Raw genomic sequence first — 19,531 nt, 5'->3', positions numbered from 1 at the left:
TAATGTATATAATATATATATAGTATTGTGTGTGTGTGTGTATATAATACTTTAAGTTCTGAGATACATGTGCACAATGTGCAGGTTTGTTACATAGGTATACATGTGTCAGGGTGATTTGCTGCACCCAACAATCCATCATCTACATTAGGTATTTCTGCTAATGCTGTCGCTTCCCCAGACCCCTAGCCTCCGGCAGACCCCAATGTGTGATGTTGCCCTCCCTGTACCCTTGTGTTCTTGTTGTTCAACTCCCACTTATGAGTGAGAACATGCAGTGTTTGTTTTTCTGTTTCTGTGTTAGATTGCTGAGAATGATGGTTTCCAGCTTCATCCATGTCCCTGCAAAGGATGACCTTTTGTTTAATGATTTTTTCTATTTTCATTGTTTCATTTAATTTCTAACTGCTCTGAATTCATTCTTTTTTATAGCTGCATAGTATTCCATGGTGTATATGTGCCACATTTTCTTTATCCAGTTTATCATTGATGGGCATTTGAGTTGGTTCCAAGTCTTTGCTATTGTGAATAGTGCTGCAATAAACATATGTGTGCATCTGTCTTTATAATAGAATGATGTATAATCCTTTGGGTATAGACCCAGTGTTGGGATTGCTGGTTCAAATGGTATTTCTGGTTCTGGATCCTTGAGGAATTGCCACACTATCTTCCACAATTATTGAACTATTTACACTCCCACCAACAGTATAAAAGTGTTCCTGTTTCTCTACATCCTCTCCAGTATCTGTTGTTTTCTGACTTTTTAATGATTGCCATTCTAACTTTCATAAGATGGTATCTCATTGTGGTTTTGATTGGCATTTCTCCAATGACCAGTGACGATGAGGTTTTTTTCATATGTTTCTTGGCTGCATAAATATCTTCAATTGAAAAGTGTCTTCTTGAGGGATATTCGTGTATAAATTTTATTTGTCTGGCCTTGATGCTGCCCTCATGGAATGAGTTGCAAAGTTTTCCATATACATTATTTTTCTGAAACAGTCTATGTAGAATTGGTATTACTTCCTCCTGCAATTTTGTCAGAAGCACAAAAGAAGCATCTGCACCTGGAGTGTTCTTTGTATGAAGTTCATAATTCGAAATGTAATGATTTTAATAGATTAGTTATTCTCAGACTATCTTTTTCTTCTTGAGTACAAAAGCAGTTTGTGTCTTTCATAAAATTTATCTGTTGCAAGAGTTTTTAAAATTTATTGGTAGAAGATTGCTCAAAATATTCTATTGTTATCTTTTTAACATGAGTGCAATCTATAATAGTGTTACCTATCTAATTTTTATTACATAAAATTTATATATTTTACCTTTTTCCATGATCAATCTTGCAAGGCAAGATCATTTTGACATTTTCAAAATAATGACCTTTTGTTTAATTGATTTTTTCTATTTTCTGTGTTTCATTTAATTTATAACTGCTCTGATACTTGCTGTTAACCTTTCTTCTGTTTATTAAGTGTTTAAGTTGCTCATTTTATCTCTCTGTGTTTCAATTTGGTTCATTTCAATTGTTATGTCTTCAAGTCGACTGATCTTTTCTTCAATATTCTAATCTGTTTTGAATCTTATTTAGTTGTATTTCATCTAAGGCATTTCAGTTTTTATTTCTAAAAGTGTAAATTAAGTGTCTTTATATCTTCCAGCCCTTATTCAAATAAGTACATAAAATATCATCATCATTACTATTTAAATTTTTTTGGTATTTCTGACATTAGTGACAATTCTTGATTGGGCTCAATTGATTGATGTTTCTCATTAAGTATCATATTTACTGCTTCTTTACATTCCTGCTAATCTTTTTATTGGATGTCAGACATTGTGAAAGTTGCTTTTGTAGGTGATGGATGGTTAATTTTACATCCCTGTACACATTTTTGGGAATTGTTCTGGAAGAAAGCCATATTACATGGACATAAATTGATCATTTCTGGTGTTGAAGTCAAGGCTTTTTAGATAGGTCTGGATATTGTTTAGACCAGGGCTAATATGCCTCAAGTAATAAACCTTCGATTATTCCACCAAATGCTCTTTGAGTTGTAATGGTTTCTATTCTGACATACAGAAATATCCTCTATTCATACTCATGAGAGTATTAGCCAAAGTTATTTATGAAAGTCTAGGGTAATATTTTTCCCACCCTCAAATGGTTTTGTCACATGCACATACCAACCAGTACTATGCTGAATAGTTAGGAACTCTCTTCATGTCTTTAAAGTTCTCTTAATATGGAACTCTCTCTTTTTTGGTTTTTTTTTTTCCAAAGTATAAATACTTTGGTCTCCCCAACATTTAGCTCTTTCTCATTATTCAGACAGTTCATGATCAATCAGTTCACTCGTTCTTTAAATTTCATGAAATTAAATTATAAGTCTCTGAATATAATGGAAATGCTTTCCTGGAATTGGTAATTGGTTCTGACTTCTTCCCACCATGAATGCAATCAGTTTTCTCTTTCTCTCTCGTGTGTGATATGATAGGAGGGCATCCCTTGACATGTTTGTTATTAACTCAAGCTTGAAGAAAAACAGAAGACTGAAATTCTTCTGTGAAAATTCTGTGGGATAGGAATAGGAATCACTAATATTCAGAGAGTAGAGACCTAGAAGTTTTAGATTTATTTTTATACACCTTATTCTCATACCGACATTTTTTTAAAGGCAGATGGATTAAATAGTGTTCACCATAGGGAATAAAATTTATCAGTCTTTCATTCCTCAAGAGAATTGTCTCATACTCTTGCACAACTGCTGATGCTATATTTATCTCTTTAAAATTTCATTAGTTATAACTGCATGTATTGTTACATCAACATGAGTAGGTGCAAGCACATGAGAAGGTTGGAAAATTAAACTTGTGAGTATGTGTTCTTCTCGGTGCCTCTGAGATACAGATAGAAAAATGGTTATAAAGGATCTAAGGAGAGTATGATAACTGAATCTTTAATTCTGCATAAAAAGTTACTCTGAGTAAAAATTCTTAAAGGAAAATAATAATCCAGTTGTCAGGATTTGACCTAGGACACCAGTTTCTCTTGGCTTAGTGAACATTTTCAGTTTTTATTTCTTTTCTTGTTTATGGTGTATCTTTTCAGATTTTTTTACTAAAGCGGGTATATGTTCTGACTCCAACTCAGGAAAATATATGAAGATAATGCCAAAATGGAAACAAAGAAAGTTTAAATACCAAGATACTAAGATTCTTAGCATGTTTCTTAGATTGATTCCTCACATTTTCTAATTCCTCACAATCCCTTCTTTGTTCTGATGTATTCCGGGCAATAGAATAAATTAATTTGCAACCATATTACATTTTATGCGTTTTTGTGTAAAATAGATCCAGGAAACGTAACAGGTTAAATTCATTTCTACTAGGATGCACTGAATAGTCATCTTCTTACATTTAAGATCCAAAGGAAGAATTTTTAGCTCTGTTTAAGAATGTCAGGAATGTTTTCACAGAGGAGGTGATTCTTGAACTGAGAGTTGAATGATAAATTGTTATTGGTCAGGTGGCAAGGCCAAGAAAATCTAAAGAAAAAAGGATTACAGAGAAAAGTCTAAATAAATTGTACAACTTAAAAATAGTATTTAAAATTCTAAGATAGTTTTGTTAATACTGAAAATAAGTTTGTTAGCAATGTTAATATAAAGTAAAAACAAATATGTTAATAGTACATACTACATTGAGTCTCCTATATGCTAAGCATTTAATCACTGAGTGTAGACTGGGTTTAAATGAAAAGTAGTTATCCAGTTCTATTTTAGAGAAATAAGATTTTTTCCACATGCAATTACACAAAATCAAACATCTCTTTCAGGAATCTTAAATCTACTGAGCTATGTTGGCTACATGATTAGTGAAGCCATATTAAATCATAGTACTTGAAAATCATGTCCAAATCAGCTATTTCACTACCTCCTGAAGTAGAGTGAGTTCCCCACCCAGCCACAACCATTCCAAAATGAAGTTATGTACTATGTGACAGCAGAAACAGAAAGACATACTGGTCTTGAGTGAATTGGAGAGGTAGAGATAGAGATAGAGATAGATAAAGATGGTAGATAGAGAGATACGCGAGAGAGAGCATGAAGAAGAGAGAGAGAAAGCGAGAACTTAGAGCTAGACCATCAAAAGCAATAAAGTGGCTCCCATGAAATGCACACCTTTCCCAATCTCAACAACAATTTGAGTCACTATTCATCTTCACCTCATTGGAAAAATGAGTGATTAAGTGGAATTAAGAGTAGTTTACCTTCCCAAATTTTTGAATGGAGGCATTTCCTACTTTATTGATCAGAAGGAATTAGGGATAAAAGGGAGAAAATTTCTACTAACAGCAATGTAAAGAGTGAGTTTAATTCAAAGAAACTTTAAATCTGAGATACTTATTTTTCATTCATATTTGAACTTTCTAGCTATAAATAAAATGTAAAACAGAATATTAGAAGGAGGAGATCGCTGCTTATAGTATAACATAATGTGTATGAACATGAATATTTTGTTAGCAGAAGAAAAACAAACATATTTTCAATGCTTATACTACAAGGCTTTAGCAAAAAGATAATAAGCAAGCAAACAGAGAACATAGACAGGAAGACTAGCCTAGAAGTGGAGGAGAGATGTCCTTCCTGCTGGGATTGGGAATAGGAAGAGGAATTTGTATACTTAAAACTAACATTTTATGACGGAGAGAGGAGTTATGGCGGACAATTTGAAGACAGAGGTGAAGTTTAACAGTAGAAATTCTAGAACTTAGCCAGAGAATTCAGAGATGGATAAATTTTAGTGGCAACCTTTTCAGAATTGTAGTTTTCTCTGTACCATTGAGCTTCTCTGTTAGAAAAGCTGAATGTACTGATAAAATGTGAGATTTTCAGGCACAGAGGGAGCACAGATATTGTGTCAGGTGTCAAAGAAGTAACTAATGTGTTTTACCATGAACAAAATGTAAAAGAAGGTGAATTACTAATATGGAGTAGTGGAATCAAAGAAAGAAAAAAATGACATGTGACAATATACTGCATACAAAAATGAGAGATTTGTCAGGATACAAGACTGTAAATGACATGGAATGTCTAATAGGTAATTTTCCAAGGTAAGGTGCAAGTTTATTTTGCAGTTCTGTGAAGCTAATGTGAAGCATGAATGGAAACTTTTGTTTATTTTGTTGGAGGGAGACATGGCTATTGTCCTCGTATTAATGCATAAAGCAGAGTTAGTGTACTAGTGTATCCACCAAGGAAAAAAATAAGATCCAGACACAAAAATATTTATCTCTCTTACCTTTTTGTACGCTAATTATAAAATGTGATGTGCTTTTTTATTTCTTTACTTTTTTAATTATCAAAATTTAGATGTATATGACTTTGAAACCAGGGTGTCTCATTCCCCAAGTTAATTCTACACACCGCCAGAAAATAAAAATTCTGAAGGAGTTTGTTGGGTGATATATCGACACAAATACAGAGGGAGCAAAATATTAAAATAAATGAATTATATAGAAAAACAATGGTTTAGGAACTACACTGAGCTGTGGGTTTCTCTGGGACAAATATAGGATAGGCTGTTTTTAGGCATTGATTGGCAGAAGGTAACTTATCTGGATGTTATTATGCACAGGAGGTTTTGCCTGATTGAATAGGCAACAATGAAAAAGTAATGGAATAATGACTTCACATTAAGGACCCTCATTAGGGTATGGAGAGTTGATCATGAGAATTAATGACAGACGGATACAGGATCAGGGAGACTGGTATATTCCTTAGTCAGCAAGGATAAGTGGTGAATTTAAAAGGCAAATCAAAACAAACAAACAAAAATACCTTTGAGTTTATAGTCCTTAAGAGACTAAGGGAGTTAGTAGATGGCATTTTTGGCTCACTTATAATTCTGACTCCGTGATGCCTCTGAAAAATATTTTGTACAGCCTACTGAAGGAAAAAAAACTATCATCACCCAATATGAATAAAAAGTAAATCTTCACCCTGGGTAATTTAGAGTTCTACTCTCGTTCTAGAAAAATAGTCCTTTAATAGAATTCTCTATAAAATACTTTGTATAAATATAAATTGGATCCACAGATGTTTACCTCTTGGTGGAATTAGTAGCACACAGAGTAGCTAAGAGGTTAAATTGAAGATTCTTATAACGAAACATATAAAGCATTTCTAGTGTTTGAGTCTTTTCCATGTAAGAGATTCTTTGATATTAGGATGGAAGAAATACCCATCAAAGTTGACATCAGCTTTCTCCTAGTTATTAAGCTATCTTCGGAGAAAAGCTCCTTCCTGTGGCTCTGAATTTTGCACAATGTGGTCACAAGTCACACTGTGGCTCCACCACAGCTAATACAAAATATCACAGAAAGTGATCAGGAAGTATGAAAAACTGGATATGATGCAAATGACAGTTTTCTTGGGGAGTAAAACTTTTTCATCTCACATCTCACACTGGAGAGAGAAAAGTATCTATACATACCTATACATATTGTCTTACCTTTAATTAAAATGGATCTGATGGGAAAAATGACATGTGTTTTTTCTGTGTGTGTGTGTGTGTGTGTGTGTGTGTGAAAGAGAGAGAGAGAGAAAGAGAGAGAGAGAATGCTAATGGGATAGTTGTATTTAGGGAGGTAAGATTTTGTAGGAAGAACATAAAGAGCCAGGCAAAGAATACTTAGATCAGCCCAGAAAGTCCACACGTGGCTTCCAGTCATGCACTCAGGAAATATCTGAGAGCTAAACCGATGGGAGGGCTGTTTACCAATATTATAGATTCATCTCAGTCCTAGATTATCCAGCAATCAACTAAACACATGCTTAAGGCATCAGAAGAGTCAGGGTTTTAATTAACTGAATCTTCTTCTAACAGAGATATTATTGGAGGAAACCATGTAATGTGCATATATGCATAACTCATGTATTTTCAAAAGGGAATCAATAAAGAACAACTCCAGGAAAAAATATAATAAATTTTCTATTCAAATTTTTTAATCAGTTCAGAGCAACTTTACTCTCTTCTTCTGCAAGGTTAGACACCCAATCTTGGCATAAAGACATTTTATCCTACCCATTCAGCCAAAGAACAATTAGACTTTACATAAGATATACAAATATTCCAATGAGAAATAAATATCCATACTGCTTTCATTTTTGTGATGACTACGTACATAAAGCTTTTTTTTTTTTTTTTTTTTGAGACGGAGTTTCGCTCTTGATACCCAGGCTGGAGTGCAATGGCGCGATCTCGGCTCACCGCAACCTCCGCCTCCTGGGTTCAGGCAATACTCCTGCCTCAGCCTCCTGAGTAGCTGGGATTACAGGCACGCGCCACCGTGCCCAGCTATTTTTTTTTTTTTGTATTAGTAGAGACAGGGTTTCACCATGTTGACCAGGATGGTCTCGATCTCTTGACCTCGTGATCCACCCGCCTCGGCCTCCCAAAGTGCTGGGATTACAGGCTTGAGCCACCGCGCCCGGCCACATAAAGCTTTATAATCGGCTCTCCTCCGGATGGAACACAGTGAAGATTGACGTGAGTGCAGCCAGGAGAGGTCCTCTTCCAATTGTTCCATTTGGATTAACTGCAAACCACCTTGTTTGCCTTGCAATTAGCTTTAGAAACAACCATAGCTGTTGGGATTTTTTTTTAATCCAGATGAAATTAATTCTCAGAAACAAAACTTCTACTGAATCATGGATTGAAGAGAAGACTAAAGATCTAATTCAATATTATCAGCTAAATGAAGTCTATGTTTTTCCTTATAATATGGTAAGTAGATGGAAGAAGTTTAAACAGGTATTTACATTGGTCAGGGATCCTTGAAGAAGATGGACTTGAGTGGCCAGTAAGAGAAGGCTGTGACCAGTACAGCTTAACAATAGAACAGTAGAAACAAAAAGCAGATAAGAGAGTCAGAAGTAATAGAAGATTATAGTGGTACCTGCTGTCCATTGAATAAAAGAATCAAAACCTTCTTCACAAGCCCTGGACAGAAGGCCCCCAAATACAGCTACAAAAAGGGGAACTCATTCTAGCCACAAAAGGTTTACGATACTGGTTGTATGGAGACAATATTCTTGATGATTCCTTTATAGAAGGTATTTCAAGAATGAGGGGATGGTTCCCTAGAAAATGTGTGGGAAAGTGTCTCTGTGATGCTGAAACAGATCAAGCCTCAGAGGATGAGAAGAAAAATAGATAGCTGCTGTTAAAACAAAATTATCCTTTAAGTCTGCTTAATTACTTGAAAATTGTACATATTAGTAAAGCAGTATGCAATGAGCCTACTCTGGTTAAAATATTCTTTTCCTCAAGTGTGCCCTAATGCAACGATTTAAATATTTTTATTACCATTTTGAAATGGAGAAGCCATTCTGCATTTGCCTTTGAATGCCTGCCCTTCTTTACCACCTCCTCTTCTACCTCAAAAGAAAAACATTTCACCCAAGTAAGTTAATGGCATTTTCTCTAGGCTTGTTTTTATGCACAGTACACTCTGGACCTCACCTGCAGATACAGTAAATATCTGTATTGCCAGGAGCATCTGCATGTGGTGTTTCTCTTTTCCCTCAGCTGATACTTCTTATATGATATTCAAGATACTATAGACCTCAATTTATCAGATTCAGTATAAGCTCAAATTTTGTTATCTGTCTTTTAATAATGCAAATTTTGTCAAATAAAATAAAGATCAACGGATGTTCTGTATATAAAAAATAAATATATAAAAATTGATTATTCTTGTTAACAAATAACATCACAATTAAATTCCATTGAACAAATACATTTATCTTTTCAATGTTTTCTAGATCATTTGAAATACTTGTGTTTATTTGTTTGATGCTTTCAGATTTATTTTACTGATGATTTTGTAATTGCCTTATGTATTTTTAAAAGATACTACTTATTGATATGATATTAACATGAGAAAATGCTTTAAGATAAATAAAATATATTATGATTTAGGCTAGTATTCTTTTAGACTGTTATTTCATCAAGTGCAATTTTGTCAGTACAACATTTTTAGATCTAAAATTTGGTAAGTTTTTTTTTTATATCAAGTTTTAGGTATTTCCATCTGGCTTGTTTACCATTTAACATATAATCAATTTTATTCTGTATTGTTTATCTCTAAGCCTATTGGAAAACCAAACTGATATTCTTTGACTGATAAATACATAGAAATAAATTGTGAGCAGGTCTTCTTTGTATATTGAATAGTGTGCAGTATTCTATGCTTTTGTGTTGAAATAGAGACAAAATGAGATAGAGAAAAAGTAAGGGAGAGAGGCTTTAGGAGGTATTCCTGAATCTATTTAACCAGTACAGGAGTGTGCTCGACAAAACACCCTTAACGCCATATTTAATTTCTGATCATATAAATTTCTATAAATCCAGGTGAGAACCGATAGCACAAGAAAGAAAACAAACAAGCTAACTAAACCGGAAGACTTTCTAAAGCAGCTGTAAGCCAACATGCTCAAGCTCAATGGCACAGTGTTCATGCCTTCAGTGCTGACACTGATTGGGATCCCTGGCTTGGAGCCTGTGCAGTTTTGGATTGGGATTCCTTTCTCTGCCATGTACATCATTGCTGTGTTTGGGAATTCCCTGCTCTTGGTCATCATCAAAGCTGAGCGCAGCCTCCATGAGCCCATGTATATCTTCCTGGCAATGCTTGGAGCAACAGACATTGCTCTCAGTACCTGCATCCTACCTAAAATGCTAGGAATATTCTGGTTTCACCTGCCACAAATATACTTTGATGCCTGTCTCTTGCAGATGTGGCTCATCCACTCATTGCAGTGTATTGAGTCAGGTATTTTGCTGGCCATGGCCCTGGACCGTTATGTGGCAATCTGTGATCCTCTGAGACATGCAGTTATTTTTACCCACCAGTTTCTCACTCAGATCGGGGTTGGGGTGACACTCAGAGCAGCCCTGTTTGTATCTCCATGTGTCATTCTCCTCAAATGCTGGCTGAAATTCTACAGGACCACTGTGGTCTTACATTCATATTGTGAGCACATGGCCATCGTGAAGTTGGCAGCAGATGATGTTCAAATTAATAAGATCTATGGTCTGTTTGTGGCTTTCAGTATACTTGGACTTGATATAATCTTCATCACACTCTCCTACATTCGAATATTTATAACCGTTTTCAATCTGCCTCAAAAGGAAGCAAGATTCAAGGCCTTTAACACCTGCATTGCCCACATTTGTGTCTTCCTTGAGTTTTATCTACTGGGTTTCTTTTCCTTCTTTACACACAGGTTTGGGTTCCATATTCCACCCTATATTCATATTCTTCTGTCCAACCTTTACCTACTCGTCCCTCCTTTGCTCAATCCTATTGTTTATGGGGTAAAGACCAAACAAATTCGAAATGGAGTGTTCAAGATCTTCTACTCCAAAAATCCTTCCTGATTTCTCATTTATCTCATTTTAAATAACAAAAAGTCACTTTGAAGCGGTCCCATTCTTGATGAGAACCTGTGTTTTCTCAAGTTTTTTGTGAGCTGAAATAACTTTACTTTTGCATTCAAAACAGTAAGATTTTGACTCCTACTTAAACAATTTCACTTGTTTTGGTTACAAAATTGATTGAAGAGCACAGAGCTAATGACTTTTAATTAATAGATGGCATAAATGCACAAATTATAAAGTTTACCCAGCTCTTAATAATGGATATTTTTAAAAAGCAACACTAAATGTTAATATTTTTATCTGTTTTAAAAATTTGTTACATTGTCATTACTGCATAAAAAATTTAGTCTAATGTATTATAATTCTAATAAATATGAACAAAATCATTTGTACTGTTTTTATGGTCACACTAATCTATACTAATCACTATATTAATGTGCTGATATATAAAGTTGCAGGTTTGCATTTAAGACAGTAAGGCTCGGATTTTTAGTTAAATGGATTCAGTAGATAGGAATACAGAATCAGTCAATAGATGTCATAAAAAAAACAGAAATCATGAAGATTGTAGTCCAATTAACTCAAGATATTTCTTCAATTATTCAGTGTAAAATTGTCTTAAAAATACCTCAATAAATCTTAAATCAAAAACACCCTTAAATTTCAGTGTTGTTCTCTGGTTAAAAATGTTAAGTGCATGAAGTTATTTAACACCAGAACAAATGTAGTGTTAAAGCTGATAATTCCAATGACAACGAACCAATTCTTCTTCTCAAATTTTGATTGTCATCATCATCATCATCATTACCACTCAAGTCTTAAGTTATTTTGTGTCTTATGATAATCTGCACACTAGAAAGTATCAAATACTTAATTATGCATTGGAGTGCATTATTACTGACTTTATTCTTAGGACTGATTGCTATTTCCAGAAATCTGAGTACATGCATAGTATAAATTATTCCCACTGACTCTACACCTAGTTTGTTCTATTGTTAGCATTGTACATTAGATTGGCATACCTTTTGCAATTAATAAATGAATACTCATATGTTATAATTAAGTAAAGTCTATAGTGTTTTTCACATTTTCTTATTTTTTGTCTAATTTCCCTTTTTCCCCAAGGTTTCCTTCAGGATGCCACATTACATTTAGTTGTCATGTCTGCTCAGGCTCCTTTTGGCTGTGAAAATTTTTGAAACTTTTCTTGATTCTGATGGCCTTGATATTATTCAGGTATTATGCCCTCCTGCTGGAATTTATCTGATGTCATTCTTAGAACTAGAGCTTGCTTATGTGATTTTGGAAGTAAGAACAGAGTTAAAGTGACATTTTGATCATAATATATCAAGGGAACCTATCTTCAACCTAATTTATCACTGTGTATGTTGACCTTGATGACTTGGTTGAGATAATGTTTCCAGGTTTCTCCATTTTAAACTTCTTTTTAAAAAAATATTCCCATACTGTACTCTTTAAAGTAACTATCTGCAATACACATTTAAGGAGTACAGATATAAATTGCTCTTTTATAAAGAGCCTGGAACTCCTGGACACAAGTGATCCTCCTACTTCAGCCTCTAGAGTAGCTGGAAATACAGGTGCGAACCACAACATCAAATTCATTTTGTATTATTGTTGTATAAATGAGGTCTAATTATGGCACTCAGGATGGTCTCAAACTTCTCACCTCAAGCAATTTTCCTGCCTCAGCTTCCCAAAGTGTTGAGATTACAGACATAAGCAACCATGCCTGGCTGGTAACATCATTTTTCAAGAAGAAATCTGACCAAATCAACTGAAATTCTTCAATCATTGTAATACTTATATAGTTATTTCACATTAGTGGATGAAATATAAAATAATAAAATTATCAGTATAAAACTATATATAAAATAAAAATAATTATTAAAATATATTAAATGTCTCCCATGTGGCAAGCTTTGATAATTTCTGATTTGTTTTCATTTCAAACAGATATAAACTGAAAACATAAAACATTGACGAAAGGTAATATTAAATGAAGTGAACGTACAACATCAATTATTTCTCCTACAAGGCATACAAGAAGCAAGAAAGAACAGTTTGGCGACCTGATTTGAGTTATTCAGCAGGGTAGCTATGTCTTTAAGAGTCACAATACCAATTAGGGCTGGCATTTACATGTTTTATTTAGTAGAAATCTTTTTCTTTGAGAAAAGCAGACCCACCACTTGGTCTCTAATCTGCTTGGTCTTAACACCATATACCAGAGGATTTACTGTGGGGGGAACTAGAAGGTACAAACTTGCAAAAATTATGTGGATACTTGGAGGTACCTTCTTGCCAATGCGGTGAGTTAGGAAGCTAAATAGTGCCGGCGTGTAGGAGACAAGAATAGTGCAGACATGAGCAGCACAGGTGCCCAGTGCTTTAGAGCGGGCATTCTGGGAAGAGAGACGAAAGACTGCTTGAAGGATTTTGATATAGGATGTGACTATGAGCCCTAGATCCAATGTCATCACTGAAAGGGCCACAGAGATTCCATATACTCTGTTAATGAAGGTGTTGGCACTGGCCAACTTCACCACAGCCATGTGCTCACAATAGGCATGATTGATGACACATTTAGTATAATATGGTAGTCTCTTAATAAGAAGAGGACAGGGCAAAACCATTAGGATAGCTCGAATTACACCAACTGCACCCATTTTAACAACCACTGGTGTTGTCAGGATGGTTGTATAACGTAGTGGGATGCAAATAGCTACATAGCGGTCAAAGGCCATGGCAACAAGGAGGGCTGACTCAATAATGCAAAACGTGTGGATGAAATACATTTGTGCCAGGCAGATATTAAAGACAACCCTGTGAGCATTAAACCAGAAGATGCCAAGCATTTTGGGTGCTGTGGAAGAGGCAAGTGCCATGTCATTCGCTGCCAGCATGCAAAGGAAAAAATACATAGGCTGGTGGAGGCTTGGTTCTAGCTTGACTATAACAGTGATTACACTGTTCCCCAGCAGGGTCAGGATGAACAGGATGAAGACAGGGATGCCAATCCAGCAGTGAAAATCTTGCAAACCAGGTATACCAATCAGGAAGAAGGATGAGATGTGGTGATGTGTAGCATTGTCTCCCATGTCAAAACTTGAGAGGTTGTATGATAGTTCAAAGTACCCAGGCAAAGCAAGATTTCAAAATGATTTTTCCATGATTCTGCATGTGGGAGAATCCAGACATACTGTGTAACAGCCTACCTGAGGAAATGACTTTATTCCTCAGTATCCATACATTTCCTGTTAAACCATTTCACCATTCTGAGATCCAGCATCTTCTTCTGTAAATGAGAAGATTTGGTGTATTTATTTTTTATTTCTTCTGAGTTTGGCAAGTTTGTTTAATTCTACGACATAATTTTTATTTCCTCTAAGAAAAGCAGTTAGTAACAATGTAACTTCATCCTTGTGCCAAAGCAAGTGTTGAATTCTGTTAGAGTCTTAGAATGTGTTTTCAAGGAAATTGACATAAGATATGAAACAAAGTCACACACATGCACACACTCTCATGCACAAAATAATTAATGGATGTTTCAACATGCATCTACTTTTAAATAATACTGTTATCCTTAGGAAGTACAACTTAATCAGGATTTCAGAATAAGATTTCTTAATGCTAAAGTATAAGAAAAAAAGTCAAAATTAAAGACAATAAATGCTATATTATCCATCAAAAGTAAATGTATACATATTTTAGGCTAACTCCTTAAGAAGATTTAAAGATGAACAGAGTAACACAACCATGTAAAAATAATGAGATATTTTATTTCCTAATTCTAGCAAATCATTTAAAATTACAATAAATAAAAACATCAGTTAGTAAGTCCAGTCCATTTTCTGTAAATTCATAGATTTCATCTATTGACTCAGCTCTGGCTCTGGGTTTCGGATCCATCTGCATAATGACAGTGACGAGCATAGCATCTATAAATCATCCTTTTAAAACAGATACACAGCAAGAATAGCTTCTTATGACTCTTGCTCTGACCATATCCTTTAATTTTGATAACAGCTGTCTATCCTTCTTCCTAGAATCCAGTGTCTACCTCCCACAAAGAATGTAGAATATTTGCTCCACACTTACTTATATTTTCTCGCATTATGGCAATTTCTGGTCCTGAACCTTGTTGATGTAAAAGCTTAAGATATATTGATAAATATGTCCTTATCATATATTTTTATAAATATTAATAGATACTTGTAATGACAATGCTTCCTTGCCTGGATGTCCAAATAATACCTGTATGGGAGAATGTTTTCCTGTTTATGGTATCTGCATTTTACCATTAAAGATACGCTATGCTGGGCCTATGTGAGTGAGTGTTTGAGGTGTTTCATAGTAAAGAATTGAAAAAAGTTAATGTGTCATAAAATATGTTAGAAACAGAGCTTTAACTCTTATTAGAATAACAGAGACATAGAACAGATGAAGCCTGTAACCCCCACAGATAGGAACTTAAGACAAAATCAACAAATATTTAACTTTCAAAGCATGAAAGATTTAAAAGTATTTATTAAACTTGTCCTCTGTGCAACTCCTTAAATGACTGTTTTTCATTTGTAAATGTGGTTTACCAAGTTCCATTCATATATCTGCTTCTGGGAGACTCAGACACACAAAAGAACAGTGGAAAATAATAGGATATAATGTTAAGCATAGAGTTGTACTTATAAGAAACAACTTAACCCACCTAGAAATATATACATAGATTCAAGTGAAGAAACATTGCTTAAGATTACAAACAAGCATAATTGTGCTTGGTAAATACGTATAAACATTTTAAAACCATTATCATTTAGTTTCTAATAAATTTACTTGTAAGATGGCAACATTTCTAATCTACATCAAGAGAAAAGAAGTAAAATGACTTCCTACTAACCCAGAGAAGCTTTCTGTTAAGGCAACAGAAGTGAGACACCAAGAAATTTATGGAGAATACCCCCAAAGTATGATCTGATTATGCAGTCACCCCTCCCTCCTAGAAAGCCTTCTCTGTTTTCTCTCAGGCTTAATTTGAATGAAACTCTGGAGACATCCATTTATTTCAGTAAGTCCATTCTTGACATTATCTTCAACAAACAATCTGTGACGGTAATAGGAATACCTGCCCAAACCTCTGTAACTACATGTTGGCACCATTATTTTGTCTGTTTCTGAACCAAATAAATACCTGATTCCTTCTGAGAGCCTGGGTTTTAATGTTTTGCTTGTTTCTGGATCAGTCCAGAAAGTCCCTTGCTGGAAATTGCTACTTCAGAGTAGGTGGCTTTATTTGAATATCATGGTATTTTCTAGGCAGTCTTTTTTGAAGGTACTACATATTATATATATATACACACACATACACACATATATACATATATATGTATATATATATAGTCAGTGCTTTTTAGCGACATCACATAAATATACCCCAAACTAAATTCAGTAAGTTCTTTCATTCTCCTCTACCTGATTGTATTTTATTGATGGAAACAACAGCCACCCAGCCATTATCTCATTTATTTAACTTTAATACTTGAGTCAAGTAGTCATTAAATGTCTCATAGAACTCTTACCGTATTCTTTGCATTTGTTTATTTTTATGTTAGCCTCCTTCATCAGACTGTGAACACCAATAAGAAGGTACAGAATTCCAGCAAACTCCCAATAAATTTCCAGTGGAGATCAGATGTTCCTGTATATCTTCTCCAGTCTCTTAATAATTTCACAGTAGTTTAATCTTATTACTGAAGCTTCTGACTTTAGAGATGATCAGTCTATTTACAGTTTTTGCCTACCTTTCATTCACTTCAACTGCATTCTTAGAGTATCTTCCTTTAAAATTGTTTTGACCATGAGTTACATAGCCAGAAACCTTGATTAGAAATTTTCAATGTTTTTCCTTAAAAAGTAGCATATTGAGTATAGATATTTGAGTGTGTCTATGTGTGTGTTTTTGTGTTTTGTTTGTGTGCGTGTATGTGTGTGTCCTCTAGGATTATTTACTCTTCTCTGCTAGAAATTCACATTAATTCAAATGTCCACATGTCTTTTAGAAATATATAACATTATTTACATGTTAACACATCTTCCTTTCTCATTTACTTCCACCTTCTTTATCTTGAAAACCATCTTACAATATATAATATGTTGCAGATTAGAATTAAATAACTGTTGTAACATCCTCTGCAAATCTACAAATGATCATTTTTCACTGCAGCATCTAGGGAAAATGCATATGTGGTAACAGTTAAAAACTATGACACCGTTTATCATTGAAGCAGAAAGTTTCTCTGTAAAGTTGGTAGTTATAGTTGCTTTGTAACTGGCTACATAAATGCTCAGGAGGCCCTTCAAGTCTGGAAGAGAAGATGTCATGTCCCTTAGGAGACAGAAAATCAAAATGAAAAGGAAAATAAACATACAGCAAAGTCCCTCTGGCACAGCCATGTTAACATTGCTTGCTCCCGGAGCTTATATGCGCTTAGTGTTCATGTGTTTCCCCTATGAAGAACAGAGAGTCTCCAGAGACTGTCTCATGGTGGCGAGTCAAATGAGAGGCCTGAGGTGCCAATCAAATGTGTAATTAACTAGAGAAATCTAAAAGAAAACTAAGAAGAGCAAATAAACTTAGTGCAGGCAAGCTACCTGAAAATTAAGAAAAACACATTGCAAATGTTTTCTTGTTTTCGTTTGTTTTGTTTTGTTTCGTTTTTTGAGACGGGGTCTTGCTCTGTCACTCAAGCTGGAGTGCTGTGGTTCGATCTTGGCTCACTGCAACCTCCGCCTCCCAGGTTCAAGCAATTCTCCTGCCTCAGCTCCAGAGTAGTTGGGATTACAGGCATCCACCATCACGCCTGGCTAATTTTTGTATTTTCAGTAGAGACGGGGTTTCACCGTCTTGGCCTGTCGTGATCCACTTGTCTCCACCTTCCAAAATGCTGAGATTACAGGGCAAATTCTTCCTTAAGACAATTTTTCTTTATTCTTTCTTCCTGTTCCTCCCAGAGGATAATTTCATTTGACTTATGTTGATATTTATTGATTCTTACTTCTGCTAGCTCAGATCTGCTGTTGAGTCCGACGTAGTCATTTTTAACTTTATTTTTTTTACAAGCTTAGATTTTCTGTTTAATAATTTAATTCTTTTTTGAATTATTGTTGCCATATTTTTAAAAAGATTCCTCAATTATCATTTCCCTTATTCCTTTATGTTTGAAATGATTAAGATGAAATTGTTTCCTTCCTTAGTCAAACATCTGGTACCCCCAGGGAATGTTTCTATTGACCTTTTCATCCTCGGTATGTGAATTATACTATCTTGTGTCCCTGTGAGTCTTCTATGTTTCTGAATATTGAAAACTTTTATGTAACATAGTGCAAAGTTGTAAAAATTGACTTTCTGTCTCTCTGAAGTAATATTTCAGTTGTTATTGTTTTCTTTTGCTACTTTTCGTTGTTGTTGCTATCAGTGACCTTCTTAGATTACTTCCATAAGTTATATAAAGTATTTATTTCTCATATTGTGTGTCTTCACAGTCCATGCTTTGATACTTTAGTGATCCATTAGTGATTATTCCGAGATCTCCTTAAATACCTTGAACAAATGATTTTTCTACTCTTTGCCAAGGGAATCCCTCTATGTGGTATGGCACTCCTTCACCATTTTGGCAGCTTACAACTCTATCTTAGACTTCATGTCCCCATGTGCAGTTCCTCAAGATGACCCAGACATGAGAGGTGGAAATACTTGCAGGTCTTTTCTGGCTATATGCACAGCCCTGAACATACACATTGCCTTGTACATTACAAGGAATATGTCAGAGCTTTTCAGAATTTTCTATGGAGATCTCATTTCTAAAGTCTTCCTTTTATGTTTTTAACCAGGCTCTTGCTTGCCACAAATAGTATTATAACATCAGTAAATATGATGTTAAACAATCAGGCAACTGTGATATTCAGCAATTGCCTCTGATCGTTTTCAATAAATGAATTGGGAATAGGCTTTCCTACAGATAGTGAGCTGAGAGTCAAGTCAAAGGACAATGCATTATGATTGTTTTTTCATTTGTTTAAGGAGCTAAGAGAGGCCAAGTAGTAATAATGCTCAGGATGAGGAGACCTTTCGTGGAGCAACAATGCTGCTCTGTCCCTTTTAGTGGCCACATGCCTATGAGGTTTCTCAGCTACAATGGTTCTGAAATTGATAGTTTTCAAGAAAATTGCAGTGCTTGCTAGAGGGAATTGAAGTAAGCAAAATTAAAATGTTTCAACTACTTCAATTTTTATAAAAATTTAGCGGTTTTCTTTTGAATAAATGGTCCTCAAATTTTTGCTGTTTTTTGGTTAATTACCAGGATTCTGAAAATGTTGGTTTTGGAATTATTAGTGATTTTTAAAATTTATTTTATGATTAGTGGATTAACTGAGATATAATTGCTTTTCCAGAAGTCCTTCTTCTCTCACCTCAATTTGTGAGGATTTTTCTTTTAAAAATATAAAATTATAGACTGGATTTTCATACAAAACCTAAAAACATGTAACTATTATTTATTGGTTTTAAATGTCTCTAATGAAAAATAATCACTAATTCTTATTACAAACCCATGAATATAATTTGCTTTTTTTTCCCTCAGTGCATTAAGAGCGTATTTAGCAATTACTTATTTCATTGTTTTGTTACATTCAGTGATTTCTGATTTCATTTTCATATATGGAAGTGTTGTATTTTTTGTCCATTTATCCTTGTTGTCATTTATTGAGTTTCTTGAACACATGGGTATTATTTATCTAAAATATCAGAAACATAATTATCCTCAAAATAATATTCTACTCAATCTTATTCTTCTTTTACTGATTGTCCAATTATTTTGTTGACAAGTTGTAATTGTCCCAGGGATTCCTGAGGCTTCATTAATTTAAACAATCTTTTATTACATTTTGATTTGGTAGAAAAATTTCTAATTTTTAATCTTCATATTATGATCATGTCATCAGCAAACAGTGACAGTTTGACTTCCTCTTTGCTAATTTGGATGCTATTTATTTCTTTCTTTTGTCTGATTGC

The 19,531-nt window shown here is 34.5% G+C and overlaps 2 protein-coding genes and 1 pseudogene across 2 annotated transcripts; 2 read left to right on the top strand and 1 right to left on the bottom strand.

Annotated features, from left to right (window-relative positions):
• Window positions 1-5,045: 5,045 nt before the first annotated feature.
• LOC105720042 (palmitoyltransferase ZDHHC6-like) lies at window positions 5,046-8,466 on the top strand (annotated as a pseudogene).
• Window positions 8,467-9,492: 1,026 nt separating this feature from the next.
• LOC105720041 (olfactory receptor 52A5-like) lies at window positions 9,493-10,443 on the top strand. The gene has a single exon (XM_012456352.1). The coding sequence runs from the start codon at window positions 9,493-9,495 to the stop codon at window positions 10,441-10,443; it is 951 nt and encodes a 316-aa protein (XP_012311775.1).
• A 2,168-nt stretch (window positions 10,444-12,611) lies between these two features.
• Window positions 12,612-13,565, bottom strand: LOC110569194 (olfactory receptor 52P1-like). The gene has a single exon (XM_064365570.1). It carries the CDS (start codon window positions 13,563-13,565, stop codon window positions 12,612-12,614), a length of 954 nt encoding a protein of 317 aa, XP_064221640.1.
• Between the last annotated feature and the right edge of the window lie 5,966 nt (window positions 13,566-19,531).

This window comes from Aotus nancymaae, unplaced genomic scaffold (genome assembly GCF_030222135.1).
Source record: "Aotus nancymaae isolate 86718 unplaced genomic scaffold, 86718_ANA_hifiasm-v0.15.2.pri h1tg000059l, whole genome shotgun sequence".
Classification (NCBI taxonomy): Eukaryota; Metazoa; Chordata; class Mammalia; order Primates; family Aotidae; genus Aotus; species Aotus nancymaae.
Note: the sequence above shows the minus strand (reverse complement) of the source record. Positions and strands in the feature narration are given on the sequence as shown.

Excerpts from the sequence above, each read along its gene's own strand:
- LOC110569194 (XM_064365570.1), bottom strand. The coding sequence starts at position 13,565 with ATGGGAGACAATGCTACACATCACCACATCTCATCCTTCTTCCTGATT.
- LOC105720041 (XM_012456352.1), top strand. The coding sequence starts at position 9,493 with ATGCTCAAGCTCAATGGCACAGTGTTCATGCCTTCAGTGCTGACACTG.